The 18,589-nt window shown below is 35.5% G+C and overlaps 1 protein-coding gene across 12 annotated transcripts in view; it reads right to left on the bottom strand.

The window, feature by feature from the left end:
- Positions 1–18,589, bottom strand: part of CDC42BPA (CDC42 binding protein kinase alpha) — a 312,972-nt gene that overhangs the window by 30,889 nt on the left and 263,494 nt on the right. For all 12 annotated transcript variants that reach the window (XM_046678634.1, XM_046678632.1, XM_046678638.1 and 9 more), the window contains 5 exons: positions 14,781–14,864; positions 6,825–6,930; positions 3,834–3,970; positions 2,967–3,106; positions 1,624–1,705 (listed from right to left, as the gene is read on the bottom strand). In XM_046678634.1, coding sequence (XP_046534590.1) covers positions 1,624–1,705; positions 2,967–3,106; positions 3,834–3,970; positions 6,825–6,930; positions 14,781–14,864 — 549 coding nt within the window. The remainder of the gene's footprint in view (positions 1–1,623; positions 1,706–2,966; positions 3,107–3,833; positions 3,971–6,824; positions 6,931–14,780; positions 14,865–18,589) is intronic.

Here is an 18,589-nt window from a genome sequence, read left to right as displayed (position 1 = left end):
AATAACTAATTTTAGCATTAGAATTCATGACAAAGTGAAGGTAGCAGATACCATTCTAGATGTTAGCATCATTTTTATTCTCTTTGCTATAAAGCGCCAGAACACTATCCTAAAAAATGCATTAACCATGCCCATATAACAGCAGCAACTGACATTTACTGAGTAATTACTGAGCACCCGGCACTGATCAAGGCATTTTACAGGTATTAACTCATTACCCCTCTCAACATCTTCATAAGGTAGGTATTGTTACTACATCCCAATTTTATGAATGGAAAACTGAGGCAGAGAAATAAATTTTTCCAAGGGCACACGACTAGACTGTGATCCCATGTCCATGGTCATAAGTACTAGACTATATTGATTTTCAACTTGTTTTAAAAGTCAGAAATGCTCAGAAATACCTACATTCTCTACTTTATAACAATAACTCACATTATCTCAGAGAAGATCAGATCACTTGAGTTAGTATTTAAATGAAGGTTTATCATTATACACACAGCATTTACAATCAGAACAGATTTAAATTTTATATACATGGATCCCTTATTAAAAGTAATTTAAGCAGCAGTGACGATAAAATCCCACCACGTGAGTCAGCTGGAGATAAGTGGGCCTCTGTAGGCTCCCCCGGTGGCTGGGGAGAGAATAGATAGTTGGTGGTCCGGGAACTGAGAGACCAAGGAGTCTTTGTCTGACCTTCCTTAGATACAAGACTCATATACAATACTAAGCATCTAGGCATAACAGGGCAGTAGTTTTTTTTTTTAACCTCTATCGTCTTAATTCACCAATTCAAGATTGCACTGTGGCCGACAGTCTCCAGAGGCGGCCACCAACAGCTCTTCCTCTGGAATTCCATTCTTCTCATCAAGAAGTCGAGTCCACTGTGCCTCCCCTCAAATCCAGACTGACCTCAAAACTTGCTTTGATCAACAGAATGCAGAAGGATTATAATGCCTGTTTTGGGTTTAGTCCTTAAAAGGCCTGGCAGCTTCTCTGGTTCTCCTGGAAGCCAGCCACGGAGAGCTCAGCCAGACTACTGAAGGATTAGAAACCACATGGAGGGAGTTCACAGAGAGAAGCGAGATCACCCCTTGGACAGCCAGCACCACAGCCCCCGACATGAGAGTAGGTCGTTTTGTATATTCCAGCCCCAAATGAGCTCAGTGCAGCCACACGAGCGACCCCAGTCAACACCCTAAGAAGTGTACAGCTGACACACAGAATGGTGAAAAATAACAAGTCATGTCTATTTATGCCACTGAATTTTGGAGTGGTTATTACAAAGCAATAGAACTGAAACACACATCAATTTTTTAAGTGAGTTTTTTTTAAAAGCTTGTATTTTTTTAAAACGTGAGAAACCTCACATTTAGTCAATTTTCCACGGGGCAGTATTTATTCAAAAACTGAATTGTGACTCAAAAATATTATTCAAGAGGAAATCTATTTTACAAGCCATGTAGCAGGCTTTCTACAGATCTTTCACTAATTAAATATTCACTTAGTACCAACTGTCTATACATTCAAGTATTGGATGATATGGAGTACATAAAGGGATATAAGATTTTTTATCAAATACAAATAAGTCAGTGATCAAATTATAGCATACATACTTACTCTAAATATACACGGTATATCTTTTCGACTTGCATGAATAACATCAGAAGCCAAGACTGAACTCACAGAAAATTCTTCATCCCTGAAGAAAAAGGGAAACATTAAAAGTCAGTGTATGTGGGTATGTGTGTGTAGTTTTGGGTGTGCATCCAAATAACTCATATGAAGCAATCCTCAAAACTTAATTACACAAAACATTCAAATTGAATTTTTAAAAAAATTTGATTCTTCCCCTCCTTGTAATTCACGGTGCCCAAAGTAAGTTTTCAAGAGAAATTGAGTTGCACATTCTATAAAAGCTAGAAATAATTGCTGGTTTACTCAAAGTCACAAGGCCAATAAGTATACATGTAGAACTCGGATTTGAAACCTGGAGGGTCTCCAGAGTCTCCAGCACACGGGGCCCTCTTGCCTCCCATAATACATTTCAAGTGCCTTCAACACAGCTCATGTGACATTTTACTGTTCCTTCAACATCTAAAACAGATTCCCTCCACAATGATCTATTCCTGTGGTTTCCTTAATTTGGTTATTGGTACCATCATTTTCTTGGTCTTGAAGACTTGAGATCTTAGTCTTATCTTTGATTCTTCTCCCTATCTTTCTATATTTAGACCCTTAGCAGGCTCGGTCAGATTTTCCTTACACCTAACCCTTCATATTCCACATTTGCGGGGAAGATAATGTGTCTGAGATGCTGATATGGAACGCCAGTGTAAGCCATAGCTGGAAATCCTAGTTTTGAGCGCTGGAGAGAGATCTGGACTAGAGACACATGTTTGGGAGTCATAAGTGTAGAGGCAATGGCTGAAGCCACAGGAGTAAATAAGATCACCCAAGCAGAGTGACTGGAGTCACGAGAAGAGGTAATGGAGAGCACTCCAGGGCAGGGAAAGAGTCTGAAAACGAGGCCAGAAACATTCTAGAGATGTACTTACTTAAATGTTTTCCAGTCCATTATATATTCCAAGAGTTTGTCTGATTTTGAGATTTTTATTTCCTGTCCTTACATTGGAATTATACTCTAAGCCTTTAGGTGATCATACAAATACATTAGGTCTCCACTTCTCCAACAACTTTACACTGGTCTTTTGGATTCAAATATCAGTTTCTTTTCCCTGACCTCTAGCCCAACACACTCAACACAAAACACAAACCAATCTGTCACAACTAGGCCTTACTTCCTATTTTTAATTATGTTACTATAGCAATATTAGTAGATTAGAAAATTAACATGACATTAGATTTAAATAACAACATGGAAATATAATCAGAAGAAAAAGCAGATACTCTTTTATTCTTATGTTGCAAAGACACAAATATTTTCACCTTTGAAAGCTTACCTCATGTCAATCACTTGACTGACTACAACACTGGGCTGCGATGCTTTTCCTTCAGCAATGTCGTACAGAAAGAGTTTGAAGTCACAAACTACAGCTAATGCTCTTTGCCATCCTTTCTTCACTCCAGCTGGCTTAGGAATCTTAGTGTTGTTTTAGATAGACAAACAAACCAACAAAACCAAGTCAAGCAAAAATGTCAGAGTCCCCTCAATTACATATGTAAGTGCATGGTAAAGACCAAAAGACAATGTATGTGTTATAACTCTGCCTCTTCGGTTGGTGAAGCAGCAGATGGATCACATATATCATTAATAACATATGAGAAAATGTGAGAACACATTCTTCAAACACTGAGTGACATTTTAATCTGAAAATTTAAAAAACAGTACCATTTTAACTTGCACTAGTAATCGTTAAAATAACATTCAAGGCTTCCTTCCTAAGTAGCATAAAAGTCAAATTTGGTAGTAAGATGAAATGCAGCTTATACTTTAAATATTATTCAAGATTACAAGTAAGATTATGCCTTGATGATAATATCTCATACTTCGTAAGCATGTCACCTCTCCAGAAGGCCAAGTGCCAAAGACCCCTTTATGTAGACTTCACCATCTGCTCATTACAAGACAGGGACAGGACAAAAACTTTTCAGACATTTTGGCATTTATTTCCAAGTAAAGGCTAGGTTTTTGTTTTCAAATCATTACTCTGGATGAAATAAAATTCTTATATGAATTTTATTCACTGAATTTTCTGTCAACAAATTTTCTTTATTCACCAAATTTTCTGTTTGTAAGGTGACTGGACTTTATTTAATTCATTAATAAACCTTAGAGATTAGTCTACACCCAGCGTAATCATACTTACCCTGACATGACCTTCGTACGCTGTTCCTGTCCCTTTCTGTGGATCTATACCTAGGGGACCTTTGGTCTGTTCAGGAGGAACTGGGCAAGTGGTCGGAGCTTTGTTTACACAGGTTATATGACATGAGAATCCACACACTTTTGGAGGGAAAAAAAAACAATGTTCAATAAAAATCCACTTTTACAAAAAGAAAATTCACTGAGCACTCATCCCACGGCGCTACGTTAGCTGAAGGCTGCTCTCTGATTTTATTTTAAGCAGCTGTTTTGTTATTTGGGGAGGGGCTTCATTTGCTTACCAGTAAAAATTTCAATGAGAAATAGCTGTTTTTTTATTACTGTAATATCATTGCTGTGTGTTAACATTAGTGATCAAAATGAGAAGCAAATAGAAAAAAAATCTAACCTTGTGAATAAAACGGTTGATTTAAACTTTGAATTCCTAAAAGACTAGTTTCTAGAGTTCTCTCTAACTCTTCATCTCACTGCAACCTGGTAGCTGTCCTGAAATTTCTCTTGCAAGAGTCACTAAAGGACATTAAACTACCTGCCATCTTTGCAATATCTGGCAAACTACCAATCCCTCCTTTTGAAAACGAAATTACTCAATAATTAAAAAAGTATAAATTAAGGGTAAAGTTTAGGAGTTATTGATATTACTACATATACTTAAACTACTACTAAGATAATAATAAGAGTTAATTTTATTGAGTGCTTCTACTTTTTCTATAACAATCTAAGAGAGGTACAATTACCCCCACTCATATATGACTTGCCCCAGGTCACAGAACTTACAAATGGCATTACTGGACTTCAAACCCAGGCAGTTTGGCTGAGAGCCTGCATACCTAACTACCAAAAATATTGTCATGATACCTCTGTTTGATATTCACATGATGAACCTGAGATTCTAAGACAAAATGATAAATAAAAACAAACTCATAAGTTTCACTGAGACTTGGTTGGGTGAGAATTAAAAGTTAAAATATTTAAAACAAACAAGCTTGATGGGAGCGGTTACAGACCAAGAATATCTATTTAGACAATTCCTACGCTAAGGGTGGGTCCTGGAGAATATTTGGGAAGGAATAACAGAGGAACCAGAGGGATATCAACATGGGAATACATACACGCAGGAAAACGGATTATACATCATTACACATGATGGATATTATTAAACCAACAGAGGCCAGATGGACTAGTACTGACTGTCAAAAACTATCCAAACTTCTATAAGACATCTCATTCGCTTGTAAGTGGAGTACCTAAAAAGTTACAATTTGTTTTACTAACAAGCAAAAATCTATCCTTCAAAGGGCAGTGGAAGCAACAAAATAATTATCCCCTACTGGATCTAATTTCAATCAACCAGAAAGAAATTAAAATGACAGGAATCTTTAGAGGCTGTAACCACATTATAACATTTACGAACGCCTGGGCATAGTCTAATGTGCACCCCACAGCATTATAGGGCAGGGTTCAAAGGTTTTGAAGAAAAGATGGGCACAATTTCATGGCATGAGGCTCTAGAAGGAAACAGTCTGGGAAGATCTCAAAAATTCCTACTGTGGAATTGCAAATGGTTCTATGCATAAAAAATGACAAGGGGTCTAAAGCCAAGTAGCTGCACACGATGCTCTCTGACAAACAGAGTTAAAATGACATTGATAAGTACTGGCTAAGTTCCAAATGAGACAAGGCTTAGAACCTGTACAAATTCTCTCCTCCTTTGGCTGCAGTCACACCTTCCCGGTCAATGATACAGGCTACTCCTCCTCAGATTACTGTGCTATCTTTACCTTTTCCTTCTCCCTAACTGCGTTTCCCAAGGCTCTGCCCTCATAACTGTTCTCTCTTCACTCTACATGTGCTTCCCGGATAATGTCACTCATACTCATGATTTCATACACTCATAACTCTCAAATCCCTACTTTTCACCTCGTACCATTTTCTTTGGCTCTAAAACCATGCATTTAACGGACTAGTTAACATAATGCAATCTGGATCTTCCACTTTGGTTGTAAGAACTAACCAAACATACAATGCATTGCCTTAGGATGCTTTTACTTTCCCTCTTCTTCAAAGTATTCAAGTACAGGCTAACTACGAGTATATTCTACAAAGGGAATACAAAATCTCCCAACCATCAGAGCTAAGAAGTGGAAACTGATATTAGAATTGAATTAGCAACTCTTTTATGTTTTTCATAAGATATACCTAAATTATATACGAGGCATTGTTCTAGAAGCAAGTCTCATTTGATTAAAAAAAGTATATTTCTAAAATATTTACAAATAATATATCCCGTTATAATTTAAACCATTTTCATTTCAGAGGTCTTAGTCGAAAATAAAGTGGTGCACAAACAAATATACTTTGTTTTCTGTTCAAATGACCCCTGATCTCTCATGTCTCAGAATGTGAGCTCCATGAGGGCAGGCTCTTTGTCTTTGTGCCCATCCATGACTGCATCCCGGTGCAGAGAGCCACAGACCAGGCATCTCACGAACAGAGATGGATGAATCAGTGAGTGGGCAGGGAAAAACCTCTGCTATTAATACTAGGAATAAAATATCTTTCGAGCAGAGTGGCAGACACTTAATATACCTGAAAAGATACTGCACTGCCTACTTTTCGATAATAATTTCTCTAATAAATTAAACAAGGTAAAAATTAAACGAGTAGATTCAAGGATAATTTTCACGTCTTCTGTCAATTCACCTGAATAACGAAACAAAGATGAATGAAACATTTAAATATATTTCCCCTGAAAAATGTTTCTAGGGACCATTTGCCTAGTTTCTTTAATATTCAACAGACTTTAGCAAGGTGTTAGGTTTATTGTCTCTATTCCTGTTATCCAAAGAAAAACAAATGATTAAAACAAACAAACATTTATATACCTTTTAAAGAGAATAAAGTTATGTGATTACAAGGTAGGTGGTAAATGTTAGGACTCCAAAGCCACATTTTCTTACCATTTTGTTCTTACCTTCACAGGAACAGCCTTGTCTTATCAAACCCACCATCAAAGAGGTACACTGATGACATTTGGTAGGAGTAGTAAAAGATTTGACAAAAAACTGATGAGTCTTGCGCTGCAACACAAATTGATAAAAAACATACACATTGATTATTTAAAGGATTCCATAATGTGAGTCTGTGTCCCATACCAGCTACTAGAATGTTTTCCAAATAGGGGTAGAATGAATTCATTTCTCACCACATCTCCCTATAACGTATACTCTTTAAATATTTTTAACAGATTATGCTGAAAATAATATAAAAAATTAAATAATCAATTTCTCATGGATGCTCTTTGAAAAGTGTAAAAAAATTGTAGCTTTTTTTGGCTCACAACTTTTGACGTCAGGATTTTTATAAATTCTTCAAATTATTGTTTAGCAGAGAGTTAAGTGAAATTCCGGGTTGTTACAGCTATACACAAATATAGAAATTTAATATGCTTTTATACCTTAGGAATAACAAAGAGTAGCTTACAATTCTTGTCCCTACTGTAAATCACCTATTTGGTTTTCTGGGGCCAAGAACAAATCATATACTCAACAAATCTGTGTCCTCTCAGGGAAGCAGGCAGTGTTACAACTGAGCAGACAAAAATATACACGTTATTCCAGAGAGAGATGGCAGCCTGAAATTTCTTACTGAAAACCCAGTAAAGTACTCTCAGTCTTGTCTGATCCATACGGTGGTAAGCCAGTGTAGACTTTAGCTCTCTGGAACACTTCTTTCCTCTCCAAATTAACTCTTAGCATGTTTTAATAATAAATAAATTATAACAACCATTCTTCCACTCTGCTGTGTGAACTTAGGCGCAAATCACTCAATTTCTCTGTCTCACCTTCTTCATTCTATAAAATAGGATCAAGAATAGTACCTACTTCATGTGGTGCTTAAATGAGCATTAATACGAACAGAGCCTTCTGAACAGTACCAGCACAGAAGAAGCATTCAAAAGATATTTATTTATTTCTGAAAACAAACTTGTCTAATGACTTCTTTTATATGTGTGATAGATTTAAACTAGTGAGACTTGCATTCTATATTTTAATAATATGTGAATACTGATTATGAAGTTATGAAGTAGTATCTATTTCAGTTGAGACTAGCTTATCACATTAACAAAAAACTACAGAGAATATTCCAAGCTTTAAAATTTAAGTTAAAAATAAATTCTGCTCGGGGGCTGGCCCCGTGGCCGAGTGGTTACGTTCGCGCGCTCTGCTGCAGGCGGCCTAGTGTTTCGTTAGTTTGAATCCTGGGCGCGGACATGGCACTGCTCATCAGACCACGCTGAGGCAGCATCCCACATGCCACAACTAGAAGAACCCACAACGAAGAATACACAACTATGTACTGGGGGGCTTTGGGAAGAAAAAGGAAAAAATAAAATCTTTAAAAAAAAAAAAATAAATAAATTCTGCTCTTCTTCAACCGGGATACGCTATTTACACACCACAAAAACAAGTTTTAAAAAATCAAGAGGAGAAAAGTAGATCATGTTTTAATATTAATGAGCTGACTATCAGAGCACTGGGGCCCTGGAATGCGGTGAGACTCTCAAATTGAGAGCAGTCAGGAGCTCCGGTGCAACCTCAGACCATTCTAGGGTAGGAGTTCCTCAGGACCGCGGTCAGTTCCAAAGCAGCACTGGGATTCGAGCCTATTCTAAGTAGAACACAGACTACCTTAACAACAGCTCTATAACTGCTCCTCATGCGGACCCAGCACCAATCAAGGTGCGGACCTTGTGCCAGTACTTCATATACATCATGTCATTTAATGGAGACGATGCCCCTGGAAAGACAGATGTTGTTTCCTTCTACAGATGAAGGACATGAAACTCAGAGAGATGAAACATTACTCACGAATAGATAGTTAATGGTAGAGTTAAACTTTTAGCCCAGATCTGTGTGACTCTGCCATTTCTCAAAGTTTGATAATTTAACACATGTAGAATATGCTCCTAAAAAGAACCAAGAACTACCCAGACACAGTTAGGTCAAGACTGGGTCCCACACCTGATAAAAATACAAGTACCTAATTTGTTAACCTATAAAAGTGTGCTCAGTATTTCTCCTGCAGACTAATTTTCACTCTTAATTTTTTGCTCTTTGAGGAACTATCAAGACTAAATTTTCTAGTGCTGATTTTTTTCAATTGCTCAAAATACATTAATGCAAAAGATGCAGTTAGTTTACTGATTGGTTCTAGAGGCTTTTACTACAATGAAAGAAGAATTAATCAACTGCTCGAGGTAACTAACTTCATTCTTTTTTTTCTTCTTCTAAAGGATAACAAGACATGTCTGAAATAATGGCAATAAAATAACTGTGGCCACGACAAATTTAATAGTAAGTCTTCACAATACCCAAGAAATTGCTTATAAAACATATTTAGTACACACTTTTTTTTTTTCAGAGACCACCTACTCAGGATGTCATAATTTTAACTGAATATACAATATTAGGAAAGAAAAGACAATGTTTTAGCAGAGCACTAATTTTAAGTGACCAACCATCCAACTGGTAGGTGCTGGTTAAACTGTGGGAGAGGGGCATGATTTACTAGTAAAGATTAAGAGGTCCATGTTTCACTAATCTCAACTAAGGATAGTATAACATGTAACATAATTAAAGATCATGATTCTGATGGCATCAAAGATAATCTAATTCACTCCTAGGTTCTAGATTACTTGGTTTCTGGTCTTTCTAAGATCTGCTTTCCTGCCTCCTGGTCAATATGTGATTTCTAATACTTTCCCCCAAAGAGGAGTTTGGAGGAGGAGAAAAACTGGAAGGAAAAAAGAAAAAGTCTAGTAAAGGAGGCATTAAACCTAAAGCATGAACCCAAATTTGAGTTTTAGATTATGTGATAACTTGGAGTAAACTGAGAATTAACTAGAACCTTGAAATTTAAGAAGAGTTCTTTTCTATTCCAATTTTGTCTGCATTGTGGACTTGAGGCTACTTAATGGAGAAGGTAAAATGTTTTTAATAGAAGATTCAAGAACAAAGTGGAATCAATTATGACCCCTGATGAAAGCTTAAAAATTAGTTGTAGATAATTAGAATTTTACCACTAATAAATAAAAAGTAAAGGGGTCTTTACACCATACAAACCTTCTTTTTTTAAAAAAAATAATATATTTTCTTTCCTTTTAAACACTTTTTGAGATAACTGTACAATCACTCCATTTTTTAAAAAACATGAAATAAATTTTACTTTATTTTTGGGGGAGGAACACTAGATGCACAAAATTGAGTTAATATTCAGTCCATGAAATATCACCAGAGCTTGGTGGAAGTCCCACTCTAGTTTTGCATTATTTTTTCCGTTCATCCTTGATGATCCAATGATAATCCCAATCCTTCCCCATGAAATCCGGCACCCAATCTAACATGATTTATATTGTGTCTTTGGATATGTCTGTATATATCCTTATAAATAAGATAGTTTGAGTGTGTTTCTAATTTACACAAATGTGATTCTGTTACACATCAGCCATATTTTACCTATCCTCTCCCTATTTCCAACTCCCTGCTACCATATGCATGAATAAGCATCTTCGTCACGTGGCCTGATGGATCTGGATAAAAGTGTTTCTGAAGGACTGAGATTGCCTGGTCCTGTGGCATGTGTCCATTCCATACTGCCAGGCTGCTCTCCAGAATGGCTGCACCTGTTTACACTTCCACTTGCTGGGTGTGAAGCGGTCTGTTTCTTCATGTCCTTGATGTTACCTTACTTAATTTTTGGCAACCTAGTGAGTATAAACTGATGATAATTTAAGAATTAATATATTATTATTTTTTATGTCTTTAATTATTGAGGTTGGACTTTTTTCATATGTTTGTTGACCACTGGATTTCCTTTTCTGGGAATTACTCATATCATTTGTCAATTTTTCAACTGGATTTCTAACCTTTTTCATATGGAGTTTCATATGCATGGAACTCACATATTCTAGAAATTAATCCCTTACTGGTGTTAAACATTGCAAATATGTTCTGCTGGGCTGTCGTCACCTATAAACCACCTATTAACAACGCTGCCACTGTGCAAGCATCTTTAATTTTGATGTAGTAAAGTCCATCAATATTTTCACCTTATGTTTGTGATCTTATCATCATTGCCCAGGCACAAAGAAATTCTCTTACATTTTCTCCTACGTATACGTTAATTTTTAAAATCACATTAAAACATGTACATAGTTTAAAGAGTAAAATAGTATCACAATGCTTATACCAAAAACAGAAATACTCCTTTGTCCCAAGTCGTCCCTCCTAGAGGCAATTTCTTTGAACTCTTTCAGCTATTCACTTCCTTCTCTAATGTATCTCCATATTTCTGGCAAAAACGAAAAAGAAAAGAAAAGAAAAGAAAAAGCCCATACTGCTCATTCTTGATTTGAGACATTATCTGTTGAGCTATTATGGTAGAGAAGGGTTTAGCACTGTTATATCACCTTTAGTCTCTTCATTTTCCCAATACTGTTATGGCACAGTTTTGGGTTAAATTTTACATTTAATGTTTAAGCTATTATGTCCTTGGAATTATTATTCAGTGAGTCAAGAAGTATAGTTACAGCTGCACAAAATTGTGTAATCTTTTGATTTTTCGGAAATTAATAATGTCCTCCTTTTAAACTTAATTTTCTATGTCTTTATCGTTAATTACCCCCAGACTCTCCAAAGGAACTGCAAAATCCCCTGGAATCTATTTACCACACGGTCAAACACACCAGGAAGGAAGTCTTCAGGGAAAAAGTCTATACCTTTTTCACTGACTTGAAGACACCTCTACGGAAGCCCTCTCTTTTCCTGCTCCGTTTCTGCCGCCTGCTCAGTCACTCTCTTAACCAGCCTGTGTAAGAGTCCCTCTTCCGTGGATCCCACGCCTGTCTCTTTCTTGATCTCCTTCCTCGTTTTGGTAGAATTCACTTTTCAGTAGCTTGCTTAGAAAGCAGAGCATGGATACATTTTGGGGGGGATCCTGAGATCCTGAGTTTCTGAAAATGTATTATTTTCCCCTCAAACTGGATTGAAATTTTGACAGAGAATCAGGAATTCTAGCTTGAAATCATTTTACAACTGTTCTTTTCATCTTGCTTTTGGCAAGTATGACGCCATTTCAAGTCCTGATCATTTGCATTGATCTGTTTTATCTCCTGCAATGAACATGGGGGTGCAGATATCCCTGAGACAGTAATTTCATCTCCTTTGCATAGATACCCAGAAGTGGAATTGCTGGAACACACAGTGGTTCTATGTTCTATTTTTTGAGGAACCTACATACTGTTTTCCATAGTGGCTGCACCAACATTCCCATTGAGAGTGCACAAGGGCTCCATTCTCTCCACATCCTGGCCAACACTTGTTATCTCTTGTCTTTTGAATGACAGCCATTCTAATAGATGTGAGATGATATCTCACTGTGGTATTTATTTGCATTTCCCTGATGATTAGTGATGTTGAGCATCTTTTCATGTATCTGTTGGCCATTTATTTGTATGTCTTCTTTGGAAAAATGTCCATTTAGTTTGTCTGTCTATTTTTCAATCGGATTTTCTTTTTTTGCTATTGAGTTGTATGAGTTCTTATATATTTTTGGATATTAACTCCTTATCAGATATATGATTTGCAAATATTTTCTCCCATTCCGTAGGTTGTCTTTTTATTTTGTTGATGGTTTTCTTTGCTGTGTAGCTATTTAGTTCCATGTAGTCAAACTTGTTTATTTTTGCTTTTGTTGCCTTTGCTTTTGGTGTCAAATCCAAAAATCATTGCCAAGACTGATGTCAAGGAACTTACCTTCTATGTCTTCTTCTAGGAGTTTTATGGTTTCTGGTCTTATGTTCAAGTCTTTAATCCATTTTGAGTTGATTTTTGTGTATCGTGCAAAATAGGGGTCCAGTTTCATTCTTTTGCATGTGGCTATCCCAGTTTTCCCATCATGAGTTATTGAAGAGACTATCCTTTACCCATTCTATGTTCTTGGCTCCTCTGTTATAAATTAATTGACCATGTGTGTGGTCAATTAATAAATGAACATATTCATATTTATTTCTGGGTTTTCTATTCTGCTACTTTGATCTATGTATCTGTTTTTATGCCAATACCATACTGTTTTGATTACTATAACTTTGTAATTAGTCTGAAATCAGGAAGTGTGATGCCTCAAGCTTTGCTCTTTGTCAAGGCTGCTTTGGCTATTCGGAGGTCTTCTGTGGTTCCATACAAACTTTAGCATGGTTTCTTCAATTTCTGTGAAATAAGGTGTTGGAATTTTGATAGGAATTTGAATCTGCTTTGAATCTGGAGATCGTTTTGGGTAGTATAGACATTTTATCAATATTAATTCTTCCAATCCATGAGCACGAAATATCTTTCCATTTATTTGTGTCTTCCTCAATTTCTTTCATCAATGTCTTATGGTTTTCAGTAAACAGATCTTTCACTTTCTTAATTTATTCCTAGGTATTTTATTCTTTTTGATGCAATTTTAAATGTGACTTTCTTAATTTCTCTTGCTGATAGTTCATTGTTAGTATATACGAGAGTATTTTTAAAGAATTTTTTTTTTTAAATAATAAACTTAGTAAGTTCTTGTATATCTGAGATTATTTTTAACTTGCTCTCATACTTAAGTGACAGTACAGCTGGGTTAAAATTTTAAGGTTCAAAGTTCTTTTTCTTCCACACTTTGAACATATTTCTTAACTGTCTTCTTGTGTCTAGTACTGCTGTTGAGAAGCCTGATATCAATTTGGTTTTTGTTTACAATCTGCTCTTTCTCTTCAAAAGTTTTTAGAATTTTCTCTGGATCTATGATATCCTTAAATTTTACTATAATGTGTCCAGGTGTGAGTTTTTTCTTATCTACTCTCTTTAGCACATAATGATGTACTTTAATATGAGGTTTTTCATCTTTAATTCTGGGAAATTTTAGGTAATTATTTCTTCCAGTACTTTCCTCTCTCTATCTTTTACTTCCTCTTGAAAGTCCTACTATACAGATACTGACACCACTTCTGCCATGTGTCTCACCTTTCATCTTCCCCGTCTCACTAACTTGTTTTTCTGCTGCGTCCGGTGTGCTCCTTCTGCTATGAAAGCCATCTGCTGAGTTCTTGATTACAGCAGTTCTATTTTCCCGTCAAGCACCCGCAAATTATTTTCTCCCTAAGTGCCTTATCCTGCCCCATGTTACCAACACACATCCTTTCTTACCTCTTTGAGGCTATGTATTGTGCTTATTTTAAATTTATGTTCTGTCTGGCCTCAAAGTTTTGCCTTAGCTAGCACAGGTTACTCAGTTTGTTGTCTTTCTTTTATACCAGTTAAAATTTTGTATATTTTATTAATTTTTCAGATCCATCAACCTCTCTCTCATTCTGTGGTTTATCGAAGGCTTGTGTTCTCAGGAGGGAGATCATTTCAGTTTCCCAATTTCTGGAATTTCTTTGTGGGAATTTGAGATGAGCAACTCAATCTTCATGTTCTACCATACATAATACTCAGTCGTAGTCATGTTGAACAGAAAGGAAAAAAAAGTTCACCTGAATTTTTCACTAAATATTTCTCTTTCTCAGTGTTTTGTTTATTAACTTCAATCTTAGATTCTTCCACAAGTAGTCTCAACTTAATACTTTTCTTACAATACATCCTCCCAGCACTACTCTTTACCATAACAGATTTCAAAATACTGAATTTAAGAACATGGAAGTAAAACAAAACAAACTTTCCCTACCTTTCTCAGTGGTGATTATTTCCATTCATATAGAATTTATTTTCTTTCCAAACTTTTCTGTTTGTAATTTTGAGGAAACCAATAGCAAAAATCACAGCAAATACAAATACAGAAGAAATCGATTCTCTTTTTTTCATTTTTCAGAACACACCATGCTTATAACTAGAATGAGTACCTTAGCTGGAAAGCCGGCTGAACCAGGGCACCCCTTTTTCCTTAAGGTTGGTGTGTGAACTGGAAGTGGAGCGGAGTCTACAGTCTGAATCCAGGGGCAAAAAAGAAATATATAAATGAATGTCATGGAACGTTCCATCTATTTCAAACATCACTAGAAATAAATCAAAGTAAATAAAGCCAAACAAAACATCGATAAGGCAAAAAATATCTCAATAAAGCTAAAATTCTCCTAGTGTTGATAATTTAAATTTCTACTGGCCATGTCTACAAATGAATCATTTGTTCAAATTATTTCAGTCTGAAAATTTAAAAACAAATAATTTGGAAAAGACAATCCACTGAAGAAAACAAAAAAGTCATAGCATGGAGCCTATCTAAAAATGAGGATATTCATTTTCAAGTCTTCTGAAAATGCCATATTAATTCTAAAAAATACCTGAAAGAGTTTTCAGAAAGATTTGTAGTCAAAGTATTCAGAAGAGTCTTTTAACTCCTTGACTTCTATATACAGAATGCATATTACATTTATGGAACACAACCTTGTGGATTTGTGTGTATGTGTGTATATATCCAGAGGAAGAAATGGGACAGAGATATTAACTGATTGATTAGTAGGATTTTGGTCCAGAAATTAATTTCCAAAGAAGGGAGTTAGATTACTTAATATTATTGGAATTCAGAACTTAGATACAAATTTAGTTACAAGCCCTATTTTTATTTTATGAGGTATTATTGTAAGATATTTCTTTGAATGAAAGGAACCAGTGATTCTACTGGATGTTATTGTGGAAAAAAAGAAATAGCGCTTAGTTAGTGAAGTATAAAAAGACGACATGAAGAATTACTTCCTTTTAGGATATGCTAAGCAAGAAACAAGAGGAAACATGAGCTTTGTATAAAGTTATAGAATATTCTAAAATAAAGAGAAAAATGAATGGTTCCTTTTTGTCTTTGTTACTCTATAACCTCCAAAAGCAGAATATTTTATATGCATTATCGCATTAAAATGGAATTGAGCTGAGCTTCTCAGAATTTTCTGCTTAATTATGAGTTTATTCCTAATTTAAACTTAATTTACTTTTAATAGCTTGAAAAAGTTTTGAACGCAATTCATAATGTAACATTTAAAAACATAAATATGAAAGACATAAGAGAGGAACACTGAAAACCTATATAAAAGTTAACAAACAAAATTCTCATTTGCATTTACACAGAAAGTCCAAGAGAAGTTTTTAGAGTTAAAGGGAGTGAAGCAAGGGTGCTGAATATAAGATCAATTGAGCTCACAAAGACCAGTAATGCCGAATAAGAAAATATATTTTAAAAAGATCCCATTCACCATAGCAACAAAAACTTTGAGGTACCTAGAAACAAATCTAACAAGCAATATGGAGCATCTTCATGAAGAAAATAATGAGACTTTATTAAAAGACATAAAAGAATACCTAAATAATATGTATATCATGTTCATAGATGGAAATACTCAATATCACAAGGATGTTACATCTCCTCAGATAAATCTATAAATTCAACGCAATTCCATTCAAAAACCCCACATGGAACTCAATAAGCTGATCCTAAAAGTCATATGTAAAACTAAAGGGGCAAGAAGAAAAGGAAGAAGAATAAAGTGGGTGAGAGTGGCTGACCATACCAGGTATCAGGAATTATTTTAAAGCTACAGTAATTAAGACAATGTGATATTGGTGCAGAAACAGACAAAAAAGAACTATGGAAGAGAACAGAGCATCTCCAAACAGACCCATTATATAAAGCAGAAACAGCTTTACATATCAGTGGGGGAAATATAGGAGAGGTGGTTGTTCATAGGAGAAAAATAGATTAGAACCCCTTTTCCCATAATACATAATGATAAATTTCAGTTTGATTAAGGCCCTAAACATGTAAAAGCAAAATTTTTAAACTTTTAGAAGAGAATATGGAGGAAAATCTTTATAATTGCTGCATAGGGAAGAATTGTTTAAAAAGAGATAAAAAGCAGAAGTCATAAAGGAAAAGACTGATAAGTATGACTACTTTAAAATAAAAACTATTGCAAGACAAAAAGATATCACAAATAAAATTTTAAAATAAGCCACAGACTGGAAGAAAATACTTGTAGTGCATATAGGCAGCTAAGGATTAATATCCAGACTATATAAAGAACATTTACAAAACAATAGAAAAAATAATTCAATAGAACAATGGACAAAAGACATGAACAGGCAAATCACCAATGGTCAATAAACATACAAAAAGATGCTGAATAACAGTTGAAATCAGATAACTGCAAATTAAAACAAAAATGCCACTCTATACCCATCAAATTGGCAAAAGTTAATGTCTGACAATACCAAGGGTTGGCGAGGATGTGGGAAAATAGGGAACTCTCACATACTGCTGGTGGGAGTGAAAAGTGTCCAACCACTGAGGAAAATCATTTGGCAAAATCTAGTTAAAGTTAAAAATGCACATACCACACAATTCAGTAATTCCACTTCCAGGTATATATTCTAAACAAACTCTGCACATTTGCAAAAGCAGATAGCTATTAGGATGTTCACTTTAGCATTGACTATAATAACAAAAAATTGGAAAAAACCTAAATATCCAACAGCAGGAGAATGGATAGTTGTGGTATATTCATATAATGAAATATTATGTAACATTTACAAAGAATGAACTAAATGGACATGTATCTATATGAGTAATCCTCAAAAGCACAATGTTGAATGAAATAAGTTGCAGAAAGATACAGGTAACCTTTGCGTAGAATTTAAATACACAGCAAATGTTATTATATATTGTTTATGGATACAAATGAAATGAAATGTAAAACCAAGGAAGAGTGGATGCACATCACTGTCAGGGTACTTAGGTGTGTCTGGGAAAGGAGAGAGGGCAATGATACAGGGAAGGAAGGGGGTTTCAACTGTCTGGAATATTTTCTTTCTTTGAATACAGATTTGAAAAAAACAGGGCAAAATGTTCACATCAGTTAAATCTGTGGATGGTGGTTACATGGGTATTTATTATACTATTCTCTGTGTGCTCAAAATATTTCAACACTAAAATAAAAATGTATAAACTCAAAATATTGAAACAATGATAAAAAAAAAAAAAGCAGAGAGTCTCATTAACTTAACCAGTCTGAGGTAGTCTATCACAGGGCTGTGGAAAAGCAAGTCAGAATCTGACTACAAATCACACTTCACTTCAGACAGCTTTCCACACTGGACCGCCTGTTTCCAGTGGAACGCTAGACACAGCTCTGGAGATGAAACAGCAGCGGAGGAGCCATGTCAGACGGGAATGCTGAGTGAAGACACAGAAGTGCATCTTGAGGCAGCATGGCATTAACTGAGGTATGACACATCCTTCTGACCTACTGAGAAAACCATCTCTGTCAAGAAGACTCACCAACCGGCTGTTTAAAACCACAGATTGAGATGAGGTGCAAACACAACACTGTTTTTGTACTATTAAAAGGCTTGATTTAGTTGAAGGCCTACTGCTCATTCAGCAGTTAGAATAAACTATTCAGTTGTCAGCCATGGCAATTTTAATTTTAAGCTCTCTTTATGAACTGTTACACCATGTCTTATGACATTTATTAGAAGAAGTAAAACATGAGAATGGCACCACACTGCCACGTGCCTACAGAGTTTGTATCTGATAATTCCAAAATTTACACAACTCTGTCCTCTGTTCTATGTAGTTCTCTACTTAAAGACTACTTTTGTCTATTTCAGGCTGAATTTTGGGGGACAATTCTCTCCTTTAGTTTTATAGTCCTATCTACATCAT

The sequence above is a fragment of the Equus quagga genome, chromosome 12, assembly GCF_021613505.1.
Source record: "Equus quagga isolate Etosha38 chromosome 12, UCLA_HA_Equagga_1.0, whole genome shotgun sequence".
In the NCBI taxonomy this organism is placed as follows: Eukaryota; Metazoa; Chordata; class Mammalia; order Perissodactyla; family Equidae; genus Equus; species Equus quagga.
The sequence above is the reverse complement of the archived record's forward strand: the minus strand, read 5'-3'. Positions and strand labels throughout refer to the sequence as shown.